Source organism: Myotis myotis, unplaced genomic scaffold (assembly GCF_014108235.1).
Source record: "Myotis myotis isolate mMyoMyo1 unplaced genomic scaffold, mMyoMyo1.p scaffold_m19_p_15, whole genome shotgun sequence".
Taxonomy (NCBI): Eukaryota; Metazoa; Chordata; class Mammalia; order Chiroptera; family Vespertilionidae; genus Myotis; species Myotis myotis.
The window spans coordinates 18892394-18912402 of record NW_023416319.1 but is presented as its reverse complement, the minus strand read 5'-3'; the positions used below and the strand labels follow the sequence as shown (position 1 = coordinate 18912402).

Genomic DNA, 20009 nt, shown 5'->3' with positions numbered 1-20009 from the left:
CTCCAATTATAACATTTAGAAAATCTATTCTGAAATCTCTACAAAAAAATCTTAGAATTAGCTCCACTTACAATAACCATATTAGTGATGTAGATTTTAATAGTGTTTGGGGGTAATTTACATACAGGGTAATGGTATTACATTAATAATATTTCACTAACCATTTTTTTAAAACCTATACTAGCTGACTAAAATACTAGTAGTACTAGGGTTTTCATGAACCACTATAAGATAAGCTACTCTGATTTTTATATAAGAGAAAACAAGTTAAATTTTTTAAATAATTTCATTATATTTTAAATCCCTACTATTTTTCCAAATGTTGGTTATATAATATTTATAATTTTTGTCACTTACTCAAAGCTTACTATAAACTGGGCACTGAACTAAGCCCTAAACATACATAGTATTTAATCCTCACATCAACATTAATAAATAGATACTATTATAAACCACATTTATAGCTCAGGAAACTGAGGCTTAAACAAATTGTTTTCCAAAGTCAATTCTTGAAGTTGAAATCAGAATACTAGTCCTGCTGGCCTTTATGACTCCTCTAAGTTTTAAGAATTTTACTACTCTTTATTAATTTTTCTAGAACATGTTTCATGTCATTTTCTCTGACATTAGTCTGACCATAGTTGAGACATCTTTTGAAACACAATCTTACCTAATAATAAACAAACATGCAAATTGACCGTACTTTTGCTATGCCTTAAGCCACGCCCACCAGCCAATCAGAGCGACTATATGCAAATTAACCCAACCAAGATGGCAGCCGGCAGCCATGGAGCTGGAGCGAGCAGGAGGCTTGCTTGCTCCAGTGATGGAGGAAGCCAGCCTGCCGCGGGCTTTGAGCTCCACTTAAAAGCAACAAAGTTTCAATTATAGAAGGTAAATAAACCCCAGACGCCTGCTTTCAGCCGGCTGTGGCCACGGAGCTGGAGCGAGCAGGAGGCTTGCTTGCTCCAGTGATGGAAGAAGCCAAGCTTCCTGGCGGCTGCTGCCTCCTCTCAAGGCAACAAAGTTTCAATTATAGAAGGTAAATAAACCCCAGATACCTGCTTCCAGTCGCCATGGCCACAGAGCTGGAGTGAATTAAAAAAAAAAAGGGCTGGGAGCTTCAGTCGCCAGGGGTCTTGGGCAGCCTGCAAACAGCCATCAGCCCCTCACCCAGGCTGGCCAGGCACCCCAGTGGGTCCCCCCACCCTGATCCAGGACACCCTTCAGGGCAAACCAGTTGGCCCCCACCCGTGCACCAGGCCTCTATTCTACATAATAAAAGGGTAATATGCAAATTGACCCTAACAGCAGAACGACTGGGAATGACTGGTCACTATGACACACACTGACCACCAGGGGGCAGACATTCAATGCAGGAGCTGCCCCCTGGTGGTCAGTGCACTCCCACAGGGGGAACTCTGCTCAGCCACAAGCCAGACTGACGGCTGCCAGTACAGCGGTGGTGGTGGGAGCCTCTCCTGCCTCCTCAGCAGCACTAAGGATGTCTGACTGCAGCTTAGGTCTGCTCCCTGCTGGCAAGTGGACATTCCCTGAGGGCTGCCAGGCTGCCAGAGGGATGTCTGACTGCCGGCTTAGGCCTGATCCCCCAGGGAGCAGGCCTAAGCCAGCAGGTGGACATCCTCCAAGGGGTCCCAGACTGCAAGAGGGCATAGGCCGTGCTGAGGGACCCCCCTGAGTGCACAAATTTTTGTGCACCAGGCCTATAGTATTTAAATAAAGGTTAGTTCTGCAAGGTTAACTATACCTTTATATGTTTATATGTCAGTTTCTAGGCTGACACTATGGGTTTTTTTTAAATTGTCATTGGTTTCTAGCCCTTTATCATTTCTCAGCTAATTTAGAAAATGAACTAATTTCCCAAGAGCCATGCCTTCCTCTACTTCCACCAATACTATGAATAAATTGTAACAATTTAATTTCATATTGGCTGCTAACTTTATAATTTTAAATGAGACTTTTATATTAACATTTATTTTTAGATCAGTATTTAAGACTTTGTTTTAGCACTGGAAATAAGAACATAGATTCAACTTCTTTTTCTCCATGGCTCCTGGCATTGTGCCTTATATATAATTATTTTCACTTAATAAGTGATTAATTGATAAAAGACTACTCAAAATCCCAACAATATATTAGGAACTGCTGGATGAACGCTCAACGTGTATCTCCCAGAGACTTGCACACTGAGCAGATTTGATTTTCTTGGAATAAAAAGGGGAACAAAATGAAGTATCTCCATAGACTTGTCATTTTTTTTTTAATCCTCACCCAAGAATATTTTTTCCATTTTAGAGAGAGTGAAAGGGAGAGGGAGAGACAGAGAGAAACACTAATGTGAGAGAGATACATCGATTGCTTGCCTCCCACATACCCCCTTCCTGTCCCTCCCCCCCCCCCCCGCCCCATCAGGGCTGGGAGTCTGCAACCGAGGTATGTGCCCTTGACCAAAATGGAATCCAGGACCTTTCAGTCTGCAGGCAAACACTCTTATCCACTGAGCCAAACTAGCTAGGGTTGGACTCATCTTTTTAGGATGGCATCCCATTCATCTTCTGCAAGTATTAATATTCCACTGAGAAGCAAGATAGGACTGTCAGAAGACCTCATTAGCAGATTGTTTTGCTTTTTCAAACCAGACATAAAAATATAGATGATCTAACTCTTATAAAATAAAACAGGCTATATTACTCTCTAAATTAAGAAATTATAAGTAGCTGAGGCTGACAATGGCATTTCATGTCTCCTCATTAAGAGACAGTTCAGAGCTATTGGAGAGTTAAAAGAAGATACTGTTATTTTGAGCTACAAAACAGAAACAACCTTTAACAAAGAAATACAGAGACACAAAACTAGGCAACTGGAAAACAGACTTGTGCTGAGAGGATTTGAGAGTCTGTTAAAAGTTTATTGTGTTCAGAAAATTTAGCAGAAGAGTATTGACCAGGTATTTCATAACTTCAGACGAATAGGCATAAATTGAAAAGAGAAGACATACTGAAAGTAATCTATGGCAACCTACAAGAGAAAAAGAAGAAACTGTTTAGAAAAAAATCATAGTTTACTTTAGTAACAGTTTTCCCCTCATATTTAGAAACCTGTTTCTTCACATTTCTTTAAAGATAATATTTCATGGCTAATTATAGGTAGCCAATTAGAATTCTATTAAAAATATAAGTATATAACAAAGGGATGTCCCTTTTCTCCATTACCTATGCCTAAAATCTAATCATTACCCTAAACAGAGACCATATTAGCAACTACCACTCAGCCACCAAAAATAAAGATAAAAGACCTAAAGAAAATTACAAAGTCCCTATGGCCTTAATCTTCTTGGATTGAAGTAGTTTCTTAAATTGGATGCTCTTCTAAGTGACTCCTTTACCACAAGGACTTGGAAGTCTCTGCAGGCCATAACAGGGTCAAGTGCTATGTTCCATTTTCAACAAAATTAAACTGCTTCACCTCACACATTTTATAATTCATATTCTTCCTTCAAGACTCAGGTAACATGTGCACTCCATTATTCCCACAGTGGAGATACTCTGGTCCCCATGTTTGAGAGTAGAGCACTTACCCTCCTTATGGTGGTGCCTCTGTCTGTCAATCACACCAACAGACGGTAGGCTCATCTAGTGCTAAAACACTGACATATCACCTCCATATTACAAGTGCCTACCTCTGCATGAGACAAGGTAACCCATTAATAGAACTTTGGGAGTATATATATGAATTTTTAAATTGTATAATTATTTTTCAGTTGAACAGAAGTTATTTCATTTCCAGGAGGGAAAACATTTTACAGTGTAGTAGGAAGAACAGTGAACTCAAGAATCCAAAGCCTGGATTTTAGTCCTACCTAGCCAACTGTGTGACCTTGAACAAGCACCCTATAGTGTAGTGGGGTTGTATTTGCTTCCTCATAACACTACTAGCTATAAATTTATATTTAATATGGAAAATGTTTTATTTGGTTAGTCATTTTCACTTTCATAAAACAAATTTCTTGTTTTTCCTTTTTATTGAATTTCCTAGAGGCCTGATGCACAAGGATTTGTGCAAGAATGGGCCTTCCTTCCCCTGGCTGCTGGCACCACCTTCATTCCTGCCAGAGCCGTCTTTCTGCCTTCCCACACTGCCCAGAGGCCCAGAGCGGATGGAGCGGTGCGGAACGCCTGCGACATCGCCATGGCGACAATGCAAGTGTCCCGCCCCATCCCCAGCCACTCGGCGCCTGCATATGCAAATTAACCCTCCATCTTTGTTGAGTTAATTTACATACTCACTCCTGATTGGCTGGATGGGTGTCATGAAGGTATGGTCAATTTGCATCTTTCTCTTTTATTAGTGTAGATTGACATGACACTGGTTAATATTATACAGGTTTCAGGTGCACAATTCCACAACACATCATATTTACATTCTATTGTGTGTTCACCACCCTAAATCAGTTTCCATCCATCACCATTTATCCTCCATATCCTTCTCTACCTCCCACTAAGCTCCCTTTTTCTAGCAATCACCACACTTATATTTTTTTCTCTTTTCTCTTCTTTTTTGCTCTTTTCTAATAAATATGTAGATGATCAGCAACTTTACTTTTGAAATACATACCACAGTTTATGTGAAGAGAAAGGGAAGATAATTTTTTAACAACTCAAACATAAAATATCATTTTATATTATTTCAAATTAAGAATTCAGAGTATTTCTGGACCTACTTAGTCATTCTCTTAAGAGTATCTTTCAAAGAGCAGAAATTTTTAATTTTAATAAAGACCAACTTTTCCATTTTCTCTTTCATGGAGCATGCTTTGGGGCTATATCTAAAAACTCATCACCAAAAAAATAAAAAAATAAAAATAAATAAAAACTCATCACCAAACTGAGGTCACCTAGATTTTCTTCTATGTAATCTTCTAGAAGTTTTATAGTTTAGTGTTTTATCTTAGGTCTATGGTTCATTTTGAATTCATTTTGAAAAAACTTTTATTGATTTTTGAGAGAGAGAGGGAGAGAGAGAGAGAGGGAGAGAGAAAGAGAGGGAGAGAGAGAGAGAGAGAGAGAGAGAGAGAGAGAGAGAGAGAGAGAGAGAGAAATAGAGAAAGGCAGAGGGAGAGAAAAAAAATATTGATGTGAGAGTGTAACATCAATCGGCTGTCTCCTGCATGCCCTCTACTAGTTATCAAGCCCACAACCTGGGCACATGCCCTGACTGGAAATGAAACCAACAACCTTTCAATGCACAGGACAATGCCCAACCAACTGGGCAACACCAGCCAGGGCCATTTTGAGTTAATTTTTGTGAAAGGCGAAATGTTTCTAGAGTCTTATTTTTTCTGTATGTAGATGTCCGGTTGTTCCAGCACAATATGTTGAAAAAACTAACTTTTCTCCATTGAATTATTTTTCCTCCTTTGTCAAAGATCAGTTGACTATATTTGTCTAGGTCTGTTTCTCAGCTATCTATTCTATCCCATTATCTATTTGTCTAGTTTTTCACCAATACCACATTACCTTGATTACTGTATCATTACAATAAGTCTGAAGTCAGGAGTGTCAGTCCTCTGGTTTTGTTTTTCCTCAGTATTGTGTTGGCTATTCTGGGTCTTTTGCCTTTCTATATAAACTTTTGTGTGAAATTTTGATTTCAAAATTTTGTACCCATCATCTTAAAGACCTGTATCCATTATTTTAAAGATAAAATAAAATGTTGTGTGCTACATATCCCACAAAAATTAGGACCCACCTCTATGTGACAGTTCAAGCCATAAGTATGGATTAAAAACTGAAGGGGGAAAGCAGAGGGTGAGGCCCTAAAGCAGTGATGGCGAACCTATGACACGCGTGTCAGAGGTGACACGCGAACTCATTTTTTTGGTTGATTTTTCTTTGTTAAATGGCATTTAAATATATAAAATAAATATCAAAAATATGTCTTTGTTTTACTATGGTTGCAAATATCAAAAAATTTCTATATGTGACATGGCACCAGAGTTAAGTTAGGGTTTTTCAAAATGCTGACACGCCAAGCTCAAAAGGTTCACCATCATTGCCCTAAAGTATATTCTCACACAAGCAAGAGACAAATGAGGAAAAAGAATAAGAAGAAAGAATAACAGTTGAGCTCTTCCAAGGTGCTCAACAATTCTAATTCCAAATCACATATGCAGGTACCTATATATAGTATCTCTAGTCCTACTGTACAAATAAAGGTATGTTACTTGTAAACTATTGTTTTTATTTGAAGGCATCACAAGCTACCAACAAGTTTGAAGAAAACTGCTCCTGTGCCTATCTCTTTGCCAAATAGTCCTTAATTTCTAAAATGAGTGCTAACCAGAATTTTAATGTAAGAGTAACAAACTTAGAGATCATTAGCACCACTTCCTTCATGAAGACCCCTCCGATTCCCCAAGGCCAACTCAGACTCCTATCTCTCTAATATAGCCCTAATCACAGTAAGCTATAAGTGGTTGCATGTGTATCTTCTTACTGGACTATACTAGTATTTTCAGGGAGAGCAAGAATCAGATCCTGTCTTATCACCTACATATCTCTAGTGAATACCACAGTGCTAGCACATGACAGGTGTTCAGAATGTGCTGACAAAAGGCAGATCTATAATTCCAAATTTATGAATTGAGGAAGCTAAGTCTTGCTCCAGGATGCATGTAAAGTAAATGCAAAGCTGAAATCTAGGTTTCTCAACTCTGAAAATTTCTCCCTAATACATTAATCATCAATCACTGTAACAATAATACATTTTACAACATAAGTCACAGGAGAATCAAATGGCTATTCTAAGTGAACAAAATGTTATTTTTCCTTGCTGTATAGTACAATTTATCACTTCCTACATCTACCATACTTCCACATTCACCTTGATTATGTGTGAGATTACAGATCTTTATCTGCATAATTGTAAATTTTCTTCATACTAAAAAAAAAGAGCAGGTAACCTATAACTGCTGAAGCCATTACATTCAAAGGAAAGACAGGCAAAAGACTAAAGAAATTGTAGGATGGTTGCATTTCTCTTCTTCAGAACCCTAACAGATACTAGAGAAGTGTAGCAAGGATGTTCATGTACCCGTTGACCCTATAATCTCTATAATAAATTCTATTTACTCCAAAGCTAGACCAGCCGTGGGCAAACTCCGGCCCACGGGCCGGATCCGGCCCGTTTGAAATGAATAAAACAAACAAAAAAAAGACCGTACCCTTTTATGTAATGATGTTTACTTTGAATTTGTATTAGTTCACACAAACACTCCATCCATGCTTTTGTTCCGGCCCTCCGGTCCAGTTTAAGAACCCATTGTGGCCCTCGAGTCAAAAAGTTTGCCCACCCCTGGCCTAGACCCTTAAACACACATACACACACAAAAAACATGTAGGGAAAACTTTAGTGCTGACAACAATCATGAAACTTAAGAACTTGCTTCTTTTGAAATCTATTTAGCTCTTTTCCATTTTGCATTGTAATAGTAGTATCTGAGACATGAACTGATTTATGAAACATTCTCTAAAGAACAATATCTTTATTATCTATACTAATAAAAGGGTAATATGCAAATTAACCACCACTCCACGACAGAGATGACGGCACCCACAGCCACAAAGATGGCGGTGCTGGCTGGAGCCACAGAACCAGCCAGATCAGGCAGGATACTTGGCTTCCTTTGTCGCCCCAGTGACGAAGGAAGCCAAGCCTCCTGCATGATCCGGCCGGCCGCCGAGGGCCTGCCTCTGGTGGCAGCCACAGAGCCCGCAGGACGCTTGGCTTCCTTTGGGCAGGATGCTTGGCCTCCTTTGGGCAGGTCGCTTGGCTTCCTTCATCGCCCGGGTGAGGAAGGAAGCCAAACCTTCCACACGCCCCAGCCACTCTGGGCCTGTGGACAGCACGCATGGAGAGCCTGTGAGCTGAGGAGAGCCTCTGGGTGGGGGAGGTGGGCCAGTGGAGAGCGGCCTGTACTCCCCACATGGCGGCAGCAGCAGCCGTGAGTGTGCCAAGCAGAGCCTGCGGGCCGAACTGAAGTAGCACCTGCAGGCCATCAGCGCTGAGGAGTGGCTGCACAAGTCCCGCCTCCTGGCCCAGAAGGTGCTCGATCGCAGGGACAGCCACCGTGGCAGGCCAGATTGATGTCCTCCTGGCTGCGCCATGGGGGTTTACAGATCTGCACAGCCACAGGCCTCCACTGCATACATCTTCTCCTCCCCTGCTTGAGTGCAAATGTCTCCCAGCGCGCTGTCACCCACTCACGCCTGCAACAGTCCCAGACCATGGTGTGCACAAGTCCCCCCCCTCCCCCCGCCACCCCTCCGCTGCACTTCCATCAACCCCAGCATGTCTATGTCCCCCACAGGACTTGCGCACATCCGCTCCAGCACGCTCACGTTCTGTGGAGTGTGTCTGGGTGTTGTGGGTGCTGGGGGTGGGCACCTGTAAGATGACAGTGAGAGGGTGGAGTGTTGATGCCCTGCTCCTTTGGAGTCCAGTGCAGTGATGAGATCACCTCCATGGGGCTAATGCAGGTGCTGAGATGGGAGCAGGTGGGGACAGACACACCTGATGGGTGCAGGCAGCCCTTGCTGAGGTGCCTTCCGTCAGCATTCAAGATCTGTAACCCAGAGGAGGTGAGGAGTTCCATCCTCTCAGTGAAACGGTGAGATAGTTGGTGCAACTGCAGAGGAGGAATGTGCACTTTGGGTGTGGGCACCCATGAGCGAAGGCTGCCCTGACTGAGCCTCGCTCGCTTGGGGCCCAGCGCACTCCTGTCGGGCAGCTGGTGACAGGACGTGCTTTTCTGAGTTAATGAGAGAAAACATTGATTCTTTTACTGCCTGCAAAAGTGAAAAGTGGAGTGGGGAGACATGTGGGGAGTGAGCGAGGTTCCCAGTCTGAGGGTTCCAAATCCATCGTTGGTTCCTTTCACCAGTAACTATAGATATACAGGGTGTCCCCCCAAAATGTATACACACTTTGAATACCTTCTAATTCCAATGGGTTTAAACATGAAAAGAAAGAAACAACAATGGAGCTGTCATCTGTTAAAAGTGAGGGCACAAACCGGCAGTCGGACATTCCCCGAGGGGTCCCAGATTGGAGAGGATGCAGGCTGGACTGAGGGGCTCCCTCCTTGCCCCCCACCCCTGCATGAATTTCGTGCACTGGGCCTCTAGTTAAGATAATAATTATAACAACAACAATAACTAACATTCATTGAGTGTATGGCCCTGTGTTAAGTACTTCAAAACAGTTCATCTAATCCTCACAAACCACATAAGACATTATTTTGCTTATTGTACAAATGGGAAGGAAATTAAATAGTTTGCCTAAGGCCCCCAAAACTAGTACAGTTTAAGTACAGGATCAAAACCCGTATCTGTTTAATCCTAAAGTTCCTGTTCATATCTACTACCCTATACTTCTTTGAGGAACAAAGGACTTGATAGGTTATTGATCTCCAATTTTTTATATACATATATTAATATATAACTATATATATAATATATGTATTTCACATGCAGCTCTTGCTGCAGTAATATTTTAGTTACATTCTAAAATATAGGTCAAAATAAAAATTTTTAATTATCAGCTAAAAATTAAGTAAGCAATAATTTCAATGTGTGTCTTATTTTGATTATGATTCAAAACCTTTTTTGTTCCTATTTTTAAAATATTAATAACGTCTGGGCATTATATCACTGTTCCATTAGACATGTTATTAAAAATACCTGTAAATTTTAAAATAGATTTTTTAGTAATTCAGAGACTTTTTTTGGACAACTTCTTGTCAAATTATTTTTACCACATTGTGTGGCCAACAAAGATTTCATACTGAAAGAAAACCACTGGTCTTACAATTTTTTGTTGTTCCTTGCTGGCTTTAAAACTATATTTAATCCAGTTTATTTTCAAAAATTTATTTAAATCCACTTAACTGGACACATGTGAACTACATGCAATATGTTGAGATACACTGAAAATAAACTAATGAATAATGGTACATTGTCAATCCTTCTTAATTATGAAAATTCTTATTCTATTCTGAGGACATATTAAAAATATAAAAAACTAATACTCCTCTGACAAGATGATTGCATAATTATTAGTAAGACTCCCCCACTCAATGGATTTCCTCGCAGAGCTCTTGGAATGCCTAGCTACCCTCTCCCACACCCACCTGGATCTTGAAGATTACTGTCCTAATACTCTACAATGCACCATTAACTTCAACCAGACTACAGAGAGGGCTATCTGTATTTAATTAACTGCCCAAAAAAATTGCTTTTCTTCCATTATGTTTTGAGGTGATGCCATCATCCTAAATGAAGGAACTGATGAGAAAATGCTTCTCATAGTGAGAAAACAAGAGAGAACTAAAGTTAAAATGAATTTAGAAGACTCCTTCCTATATCATCTTACAGAGCATAGGTGAAAACCAACAAGTAATCATCATTTTTCCAGGTCTCCTAATACAAAGACTCCTGAAAACAGGGAAGTTCACTTGGTGATTCACAAAGAAAAAGCATACATCAACTTGGTAATTAATCAATCAATGCTCCCAAGTATATTCTGAGAGAAGCAGAACATGAGCACTTTTTTTAAAAAGCATCCTTGATGACTCTTTATAGTAATTGCCAATACAATGCTTTTCATGTATAAAATGTATGTTTTTGCAATTATATCCTTCTCTCCTATGTTACCTTTCTTCTGATCATATTTTTTGAAATTTAATTTTATGTCTGTTGAATCTTATAAGAAATTGAGTTTTAAAAAAATTATTCACTTATATGATGGTTCATAAGAGGACTTACAAGCAACAGAGTATATTCTACTTAAAACCATAAAGCAGCTGGAGAAATTGAGAACTTCTAGTCATGTGTTATTTAACCTCATGACTGTGCATTTGTGTATGGCCACTGACATTTACACAAACACTTCATTGTGTTGATTATAGCATTAGTCTCATTTTAAACATGTAAAATAGCATCTGATTCCTTTTCTGCTCAACCTCAGAGCTTCATTTTAGGGTAATCAGGAAGAACTCTAATACTTATAGCCCTCTAGTTAGAATCATGTCTTCAAGGAACTCAAAATGCTTGATCAAAAAATTATGAGGAAGCAAAAAACACCTAACCAGAAGAGCAAAAATAAAAAATAATCCAAAAATATGAGGATAGTTTATGGAGCCTCTGGGACAACTTCAAGCATACCAACATTTGGATTATGGGGGTGTGAGAAGAAGAAAGAGAGCAAGATATTGAAAACCTATTTTAAGAAATAATGACAGAAAACTTCCGAGCCTGGTGAAAGAAATACACTTACAAGTCCAGGAAACACAGAGAACCCCAAACAGGAAGAATCCAAAGAGGACACGCAAAGATACATCATAATTAAAATGCCAGGGGCAAAAGACAAAGAGAGAATCTTAAAAACAGCTAGAGAAAAGCAATTAGTTATCTACAAGGGAGTGCCCATATGACTGTCAGCTGATTTCTCAACATAAACTATGCAGGCCAGAAGGGAGTGGCAAGGAATATTCAAAGTGATGAACATTAAGAACCGCAACCAAGATTACTCTACCCAGCAAAGCTATCACTTAAAATTGAAGGTCAGATAAAGAGCTTCACAGACAAGACAAAGGTAAAGTAGTTCATCAACACCAAAGTAGTATTATATGAAATGTTGAAGGGTATTCTTTAAAAAGAAGATGAAGAAGGAAAAGAAAAAGATCAAAAATATGAAAAACAAAATGGCAACAAGTACATACCTATCAACAATTGAATCTAAAAATTAAAATAAATGAATAAAAAATCTAATGAACAGAATAAACTGGTGAATAAAATAGAATCAGGGGCATGGAAATGGAACAGACTGATAATTCTCAGAGGGAAGGCGGGTGAGGGGTGGGAAGAGATTAAACAAAGATCTTATATGCATATATGCCTTACTTATGGACACAGACAGTAGGGTGGTAAAGGCCTGGGGGGTGGGGAGTGAACTGGGTAGAAAGGGGAAATGGGAGGGGGGGGGGACATCTGTAATAACCTCAACAATATAGATTTTTTTTAAAAAAATCTGCCAAGCTCTTGCAACTTGGCCACCAACATGCCATCCAGACTGAGGAAGACCCGGAAATTTCGGGGCCACGTGAGCCACGGCCACAGCCGCATCGGCAAGCACAGGAAGCACCCGGGGGGGGGGGGGGGCGCAGTAATGCTGGCGGCTTGCATCATCACAGGATTAACTTCAACAAATACCACCCAGGTTACTCTGGGAAAGTTGGAATGAGGCATTACCACTTTAAGAGGAACCAGAGCTTCTGCCCAACTATCAAAACCTTGATAAACTGTGGACCCTGGTCAGTGAGCAGACACAAGTCAATGCTGCCAAAAGCAAGACTGGAGTTGCTCCTATCATTGATGTGGTGCGATCGGGCTACTACAAAGTTCTGGGGAAGGGAAAGGTCCCAAAGCAGCCTGTCATTGTGAAGGCCAAGTTCTTCAGCAGAAGAGCTGAGGAGAAGATTAAGGGTGTTGGGGGGGCCTGTGTCCTGGTAGCTTGAAGCTACACAGAGGGGAGTTCATTAAAATGTCCAAGTACTTTTGTCTTCTGGTCTGAGTGTAGGTCCTTTGGCATCTCCACTTCCCTACCTGTACTTCCAAAACCTCCCTCACAGGTCCTAGGAGTTAGAGTATCAAGGCCTGGGATCCTCTGCAAACTTCCCTGAGGAAGAAAGAGGCCTTTGGACTGATCCTGACTTGAACTTTTCATTTATAAAGTGAGAATGATACCTGTTGCTAACATGTGTGTGTAAATAAGTATTAAATAGTTGAAAAACAAACAAAAAAAAATCTGCCAATATTAAATTTAACTATAAAAAAGAAAATATCAATCCTTCCCAAATTAGGATATAAATTTATTGCAATTACATTTATAATTCAGTAATGAATTTTCTTGAAAATTAAAGAAAAATTAAAAATACATTTCAAAAAATAATTATATGAGAACAGTCATGGGAACTTTGGAAAGAAAAATGAGGAAGTGGTTAATAAGCCTTACCGGATTTCAAATCAGTATAGCATTGGCACAGAAATAAAGACTAGAAAAATTACAGAAAATAGAGTTTAGAAATAGGTACAAAGATATGTGAGAGCATAATATATAACATATATGATGTTTCAATTTAGTGACAAAAGAATGTTTTATTTAAAAACAGTGTATGCAAAGCTGGCTAGTTACTTGGAAGAAAACAATGCTATATACTTACATGGTACTATATATAAACATAAATTCCAGTCATAGTTAAAAATTAAAGCTCTTAATTAAAAACAGAGCCAAAAAAAAAAAATGATATCCAGGGAGGAAAATGTTTTGCAATACACATGACAAAGGATTAACATTCCTAATTCACCGAGTACTTACAAACTGATAAGAAACAGATCAACACCCAAGTGTTGCTTTTTTTTAAAGCAAAGTATATGAATAGGTTATTCACAAAACAGAAAATGCAAATCACCAACAAATATGTGAAAACATAGTCACTCTGGCTATAGCCAGAAAATTACAATGAGGTAATAGTTCTCACTTGTTATACTGAAAAGGACTGAAAAGAGCACTAATTTTCAGTGCTAATGTGAATGCTAGGAAATAACGGCTATTGTACCTTGCTAGTGGGAATGGGAATTGCTATGAACTTTTCTGGAAATTACCTGACAAGATGCATTAAAATTTTTAATGGAAATCATAAAAGAAAAAATAATAGATTGGACTTCTTCAAAATTGTTCCTGCTTTTCATAGGAAACTATCAGAAATTTTTTAAAAAGTCACAGAGGAAAAAGTATTTGCAAATCACATATCTAATAAAGAACTTATAACCCAAAATATATACAAACTCTCAAAAATCAATAGCAAGAAAACAAAACTCATTAATATTTTTAAAATGGGTAAAAGGCTTGAACAGACACTTCACCAAAGATCTATAGATGACAAATAATCACACGAAGAGAGATGCTCAATATCATTAGTCAAAAGATAAATTGCAAATTAAAACCATGAGATACTACTACATATTCACTAGAATAGCTAAAATTTAAAAGACAGGTGATACTAACCTGTTGACAAGAATGTGGAGGAACTAGAACTCCTCACATACTGTTGGTAGGATGTAAGATATAGTACAGTCACTTTGGAAAATAGTCTGATAGTTTCTTATGAAGTTAAAAGATACCATAAAATCAAAAGAAATGAAAGTCCATGTCAACACAAAGATCTGAGAACAAATATTTACACTGGGTTTATTCATAATCACTAAAACTAGAAATAAACCAAATGTCTATCAATAGATGAATAAATAAGTTGTAGGATATTCATAACATAAAACATTACTCAGCAATGAAAAGGAATGAAATGCTGATTGATATATGCAATAAGATGAATGAATCTCAAAAAAATATGCTAAGTGAAAGAAATCATACACACACAACTACTTTTGTACATTACATTTAGGGTCAGAGATCAGATCACACACACCTAAGGACTGGAGGTAGGAAAAGGAGATTAACTGCACAGGGAAATAAGAGAACTTTTTTTCATTTTCTTTTTCTTTTTATTGGTGACCCTGTTACAGATATCCCCATTTCTGCTCCTGCCTTTACCCACCTCCATCTATCCCCCCACCTCCACTTCCCTCTGCTCATCACTACACTGCTGTCTGTGTCTATGGGCTATGCATATATGTCCTTTGCCTAAACCCTTCATCTTCTTTCATCCCAGTCCCCCTCTCCTAACCCCTCTGACAGCTGTCAGTCTGTTCTATGTATTCATGCCTCTGTTTCTATTTTGTTCATCAGTTTATTTTGTTCATTAGATTCCATATATAAGTGAGATCACCTGGTATTCGTCTTTCTCTGACTGGCTTATTTCATTTTGCATAATAATCTCCAGGTCCATCCAGGCTGTTGCAAAAGGTAAAGATTCCTTCTATATTTTACAGCTTGGTAGAGAACTCTTTAGAGTGACAGAATCTTGTATATCTTGATGGTGGTTGTGGTTATATGACAATATAGACTATACATTTTTCAGAATTTATTTTTTCGGCATGTAAATTATACCTCAATAAACCTGAGTTTATAAAATTTAAAAATACATATCTTTTGATCCAGCCATCCACTTTGAGATGTCTACTCCACAGAAATAAATGTGTCAATATATATAGAACTTAATGGACCTTAATAAGAAAATGATTAAATAAAATTATGTTCTATTCAATACTGTAGAATATAATGTAAATAATTTAAAAGATCTGGAAATAGTCCTTTGAGCATTATGGTTTGTGGGAACTGAAAGAACAGTTTTCACTCCACTGATTTGAGCCCTTTTTCTTAATTGAAGTTAGAAGAATGGACCACAATGGGGTACTATGTGCATCTTGAGTAATGCCATCCATTTATAATGGCCATGGTTTGGACTGTCTAGTTATTCCTTGCCTTCCAGGGGTTTATGTCCTAAACAAAACCCTAGAAAATGTATTGCCCTTAAAGGCTGACTTTCAACTTTTATTTTCTGTTTTTCATTTGATTATAGTATAGGAATCCTCCACAAAAGTTCAATTTACACCTCAAAAGGGGGGTGAGGTGAGGGAAGACAAATAACTGAACCTAAACCTATAAAAACTATTTAATTGATGTTAAAATTACCCCTTAAAAAGAGTCTTCAAGTGAATTCATCCTTTATGTAGACAGCAGAACATTTTAAACAAATTTATAGAGCATTATTATTAGATTAAGAATCTTGAGAGCATGCACATACAATAAAAAAATCATGAGAGCCCTGGCCGGTGTGGCTCAGTTGGTTGGAACATCATCTCATACACCGAAATGTTACAGTTTTGATCCTGGTCAGGGTGCATACAGGAGGCAACCAACTGATGCTTCTCTCACATGAATGTTTCCCTCCCTTCCTCCCCCTTCCTCTCTCTCTAAAATCAATGAGCATGTCCTCTGGTGAGGATAAAAAAAACCATGAGAGCACAAAGAAATGAAAGACATGATCCTTGTTCTTTAAAGAGTGACATTTAACACTCTCAGACTCAAGAAGCACAAGATGAGTACACAATCAGGTGTTGGTGAGTTAGTGTAATAAGTGTAGTATATGACTCATCACCATTTAAAATACTTCTATCACAGATGTTCTTTTGGAAGTACTCCTTCACCTTCCTGTAACCTTAAGGTTTACTTCAAACCCTCTATTTTAGATGAGGCTAACATTATTTCCAATACCATGTAAATAATTTACATTAAAATATTAAGATATGCTTAGTATCATGTAAAAATATCTACTTTCCTAGAATTATGATATAATGAGGAGTACTTCAATAAGATGTATGCATTAAAGAATTATTATTAGTTTCCATTAACTGGGTAGTTACTAGAACTGTAGAGTTTTTCCTTTTATTAAATGGTCAAAATATAATCAAAACTAAAATATCATTTACCCTCATCTTGGGGGTGTCTGCTTAAAAGAAATCATGAGCTAAAATGAAGAACATGAAAGCATGCCTCTCACCTTAATGCTATTAGTCATATCAAATAAAGACAAAACATCTAAGAATGAGGGCTTGCTTGTGATGCAGAGGGCAACAACCAATATTTTTAACATGCTTTTATCTGACATTTCAATAACTTTATTAAGTTCTTACCATAGTGACATTTCAATCACTTTATTAATATTTTTCTTATACTGTGATCTTAGTTCTCCAATTTAAAAATAAATAATATACCATTAACTTACCAGGAAACGATTATGACACACTGCTATCCATATACATGAAATTCTTTAAATAACTGGGAGAGGTATTGAGGGGAGGGCAGAGATATGAAAAAGTTATCTCTTTCTGAGATTTTGGAGACCCAGCTTCCTTATCCTGTTCCCACATAAATACTCAAACATTATGCCAGAGTTACACAAAATAAGTGGACATCACCAAGCAGAGCTCCAAGAGTAGGTGTTCTGAACATGTTGGTAAAGAAAGTCACTTCATCTGAGAGGTCTCTGCCCCTTCAACCTCACCCTCCTTACCAATATACATTCATCACTAAAAAGGGAAATATTTACAAAAGTTAGTTTAGTTATGTTTAAATATTATGTTTAGCTGTCTGGAGACCATGTTCTCAAAATTTATACAAGAAATCAAGGATTAAACTTCATAACAATTAGAAAACCACTCTGTCTAAAATCAAAGACTTAAAGGACACTAAAATAGTTTTACCATTGGTGCTAAATTGAAATGACTCCATCTCTTCCCAACACCTGGAACCAAAACCTTTTAAACTTTCATGTAAACATACCGGGGCACACCAAATACTCTGTCTGTAGCAAGGTACCACCTCTGCACAGACATTGGGTGAAAAATGTGGAAAATGCCTAAGGACTCTTTGAAGTAGCTTGGGAGAAGTAAGAGCAGGAAAGAGGCTCTTCACTAGGGTAAGTTTGTTTAGTGGAAAGTAAGCAAGTTGTCAGGGTAAAAGTTGACAATGTTGATTCCAACAGTTTGAACTGTGAATAAACATCGAAAAAGATTATGTTACTGAGAATTAGAAAAGATTCCATTGAACTCAATAGAACACTTGTGTGTGTTCAAAGATAATATGCCTTTGAGCCACATTCTGGATCCACAGTTTAGGGTTAGAATTACCTTAAGTCCTTTCTATGCCACATTAAAGAACATGGGGTCTGACCTCTCTAATATGTGCTTAAAATATTCGAATAAGGATAGAATAAAAATATTTCATGTCCAATAACAGAAATGAAAAACATTAAATACATGCACATTTGTACATCTGAGGTAGACTGAATAAATCTAGAGAGAAATCTTCCCAAACATCTAAACACAGTTTCACTAACCAATTTAGGGAAATGCATCATTGGCTATAAATCACTTTTAAGTTTTCCTTCTTTTACCTATCAAAGAGCAAAAAACAGGGCCTATATTATGAAATCCATAATCCTCTTCTCTGCTCACCAAAGCCACATTTAAATCTGGCTTTCATCTCATGCTATTGAGTTTTCCACCAGGTACAAAATGGAAAGTTGAAAAAGACTTGTGCTTTTTACAAAGCAAAACAATTTGGTTGCCACTCAGCAATTCCTGGTAAAATGCCAGGAAGCCTGTAAAAAAAAAAAAAGTTAAAATTTTCCTAACTTAGACTTTACAAAAATAAGTGTGAGATGTTCAGAGCCTGTCAGACAATCCAATCCATTTTTTTATTTTTTAAATATTAGTAAACAAGGGAAAATACACTTTTGATTTGTTAAATTTTATTTGAATAAACATAACGCAGATCTATCTGCCTTGCGTGCCCTCAAGAAAATGAAGGTAACTTGAGCTGCTCTTATTAGTTCATCTCAAGTCCTTCATGATTCTCACATTAGTGAATGTTATTAGAAACTTTTTATTATTGATTTTTTTTTAGAGAGATAGAGAAACACCAATTATTGTTTCATTTATTTACGCTTTCATTTGTTGATTCTTGTATGTGCCCTGACTGGGGATTGAACCCACAACCTTAGTGTACTGGGACAACACTCTAACCAACTGAGCTACCAGGGCAGGGCCTGCTATTAGAATATTTTCCAAAGTTTGACAAAGACGTGCAATTCTCATGCTCTTTACCAGCAAAGTTTGCAGGCAACCCTGCAAAAAGTTGTTTTTCCTTTGAGCTCTCACACATATTCACATCCCCCCTAGAACCAAGGATGTAAGGGAGTATCGCTCAGTCTCATAGCCTCTTTGCTCTTAAAAAGAAAATCAAATTCCCCAGATATTTTCAAACTCCACCACGAACAGAACATTCTCAGCTCTGCATGTGCATCATTATCTCTTTTGCATTTCATCTTTATATTCACTGGGTTCATAGAAAGGACATACACAGAAAAAGGAAAATAGCTGCTTCTTAGACACCAAATTTAGTAATTCTCTCAAATCTACTGGCACACATCTAAAAAGTAATATTTTTATAAGGCTTCATTAGGTTTTCATTGGTTCTGTCTTTTAAGAACACACATGCTGAATCGCCCATAACCTCAAACCAAAATACATCTGCAAACTACAAGAAATGTTTTTTATAGGAAGACAAGAGTCATCACAATTTAAAAAGGGATATAGTGAGTAAAGACAGACAGATGTGGGCTCATCTGGATCTCACTTTAGTGTCTCCCAAGCATCAAGTTACTAACTGATGGAGGCCATCAATCTACAGTGCTCTAAGATTCCAGCCGGCTCCAATAGCCTTACCTGTTAATATGAGATTACTGTAAGTATTGGAGAATTGCTCCTTTAGAAGAACCAGATGCATCTGAGCTGCCTTCTCCCGTTGAAGCTCCAGCATAACATCAGGGTGCTGGGCAATCTTGCAGCCTTTCTGTTTATCCAAGGCAACATCACTCCGAACAATGTCTACAGAAAGAAAGAAAAAAAGGGAGTAGGGGGGGCAGGCAGTACAAATGAAAAACAAAAAAATTAAAAATAAACAAATAGCCCTGGCTGGCTTGGCTGAGTGGATAGAGCGTTGGCCTGGACTGAAGGGTCCCAGGTTCGATTCCTGTTAAGGGTACATGCCCTGGTTGCAGGCTCAATCCCCAGTAGAGGGTGTGCCGGAGGCAACCAATCAATGATTCTCTCTCATCATTGATGTTTCTCTCTCTCTCTCCCTCTCCTTTCCTCTCTGAAATCAATAAAAATACAGTTAAAAAATAAATAAACAAACCAATAAAACAAAAATCATATACATATTACAGTCCTGTTTTATCCCAAAATGACAATTTATAAACTACCAGTATTTTCATCAGAATTAAGAAATTCAAAATTAATAAACCTGAGGGTCTCCAACTTCATGATACATCCTGCAAGTTTCTCTGGTCATTTCCAAATTTTTGGAAGATTTTTTTGTTTCTTATCTCTCTCTAACCTCACTTAAGA

General features: G+C 38.1%; 1 protein-coding gene and 1 pseudogene across 1 annotated transcript in view; one reads left to right on the top strand and one right to left on the bottom strand.

Annotated features, from left to right (window-relative positions):
* Positions 1 to 20009, bottom strand: part of HPSE2 (heparanase 2 (inactive)) — a 531613-nt gene that overhangs the window by 455016 nt on the left and 56588 nt on the right. The window contains exon 3 of the mRNA XM_036336390.1: positions 19326 to 19487. Within this exon, the coding sequence (XP_036192283.1) occupies positions 19326 to 19487 (162 nt within the window). The remainder of the gene's footprint in view (positions 1 to 19325; positions 19488 to 20009) is intronic.
* Positions 12139 to 12597, top strand: LOC118669876 (annotated as a pseudogene).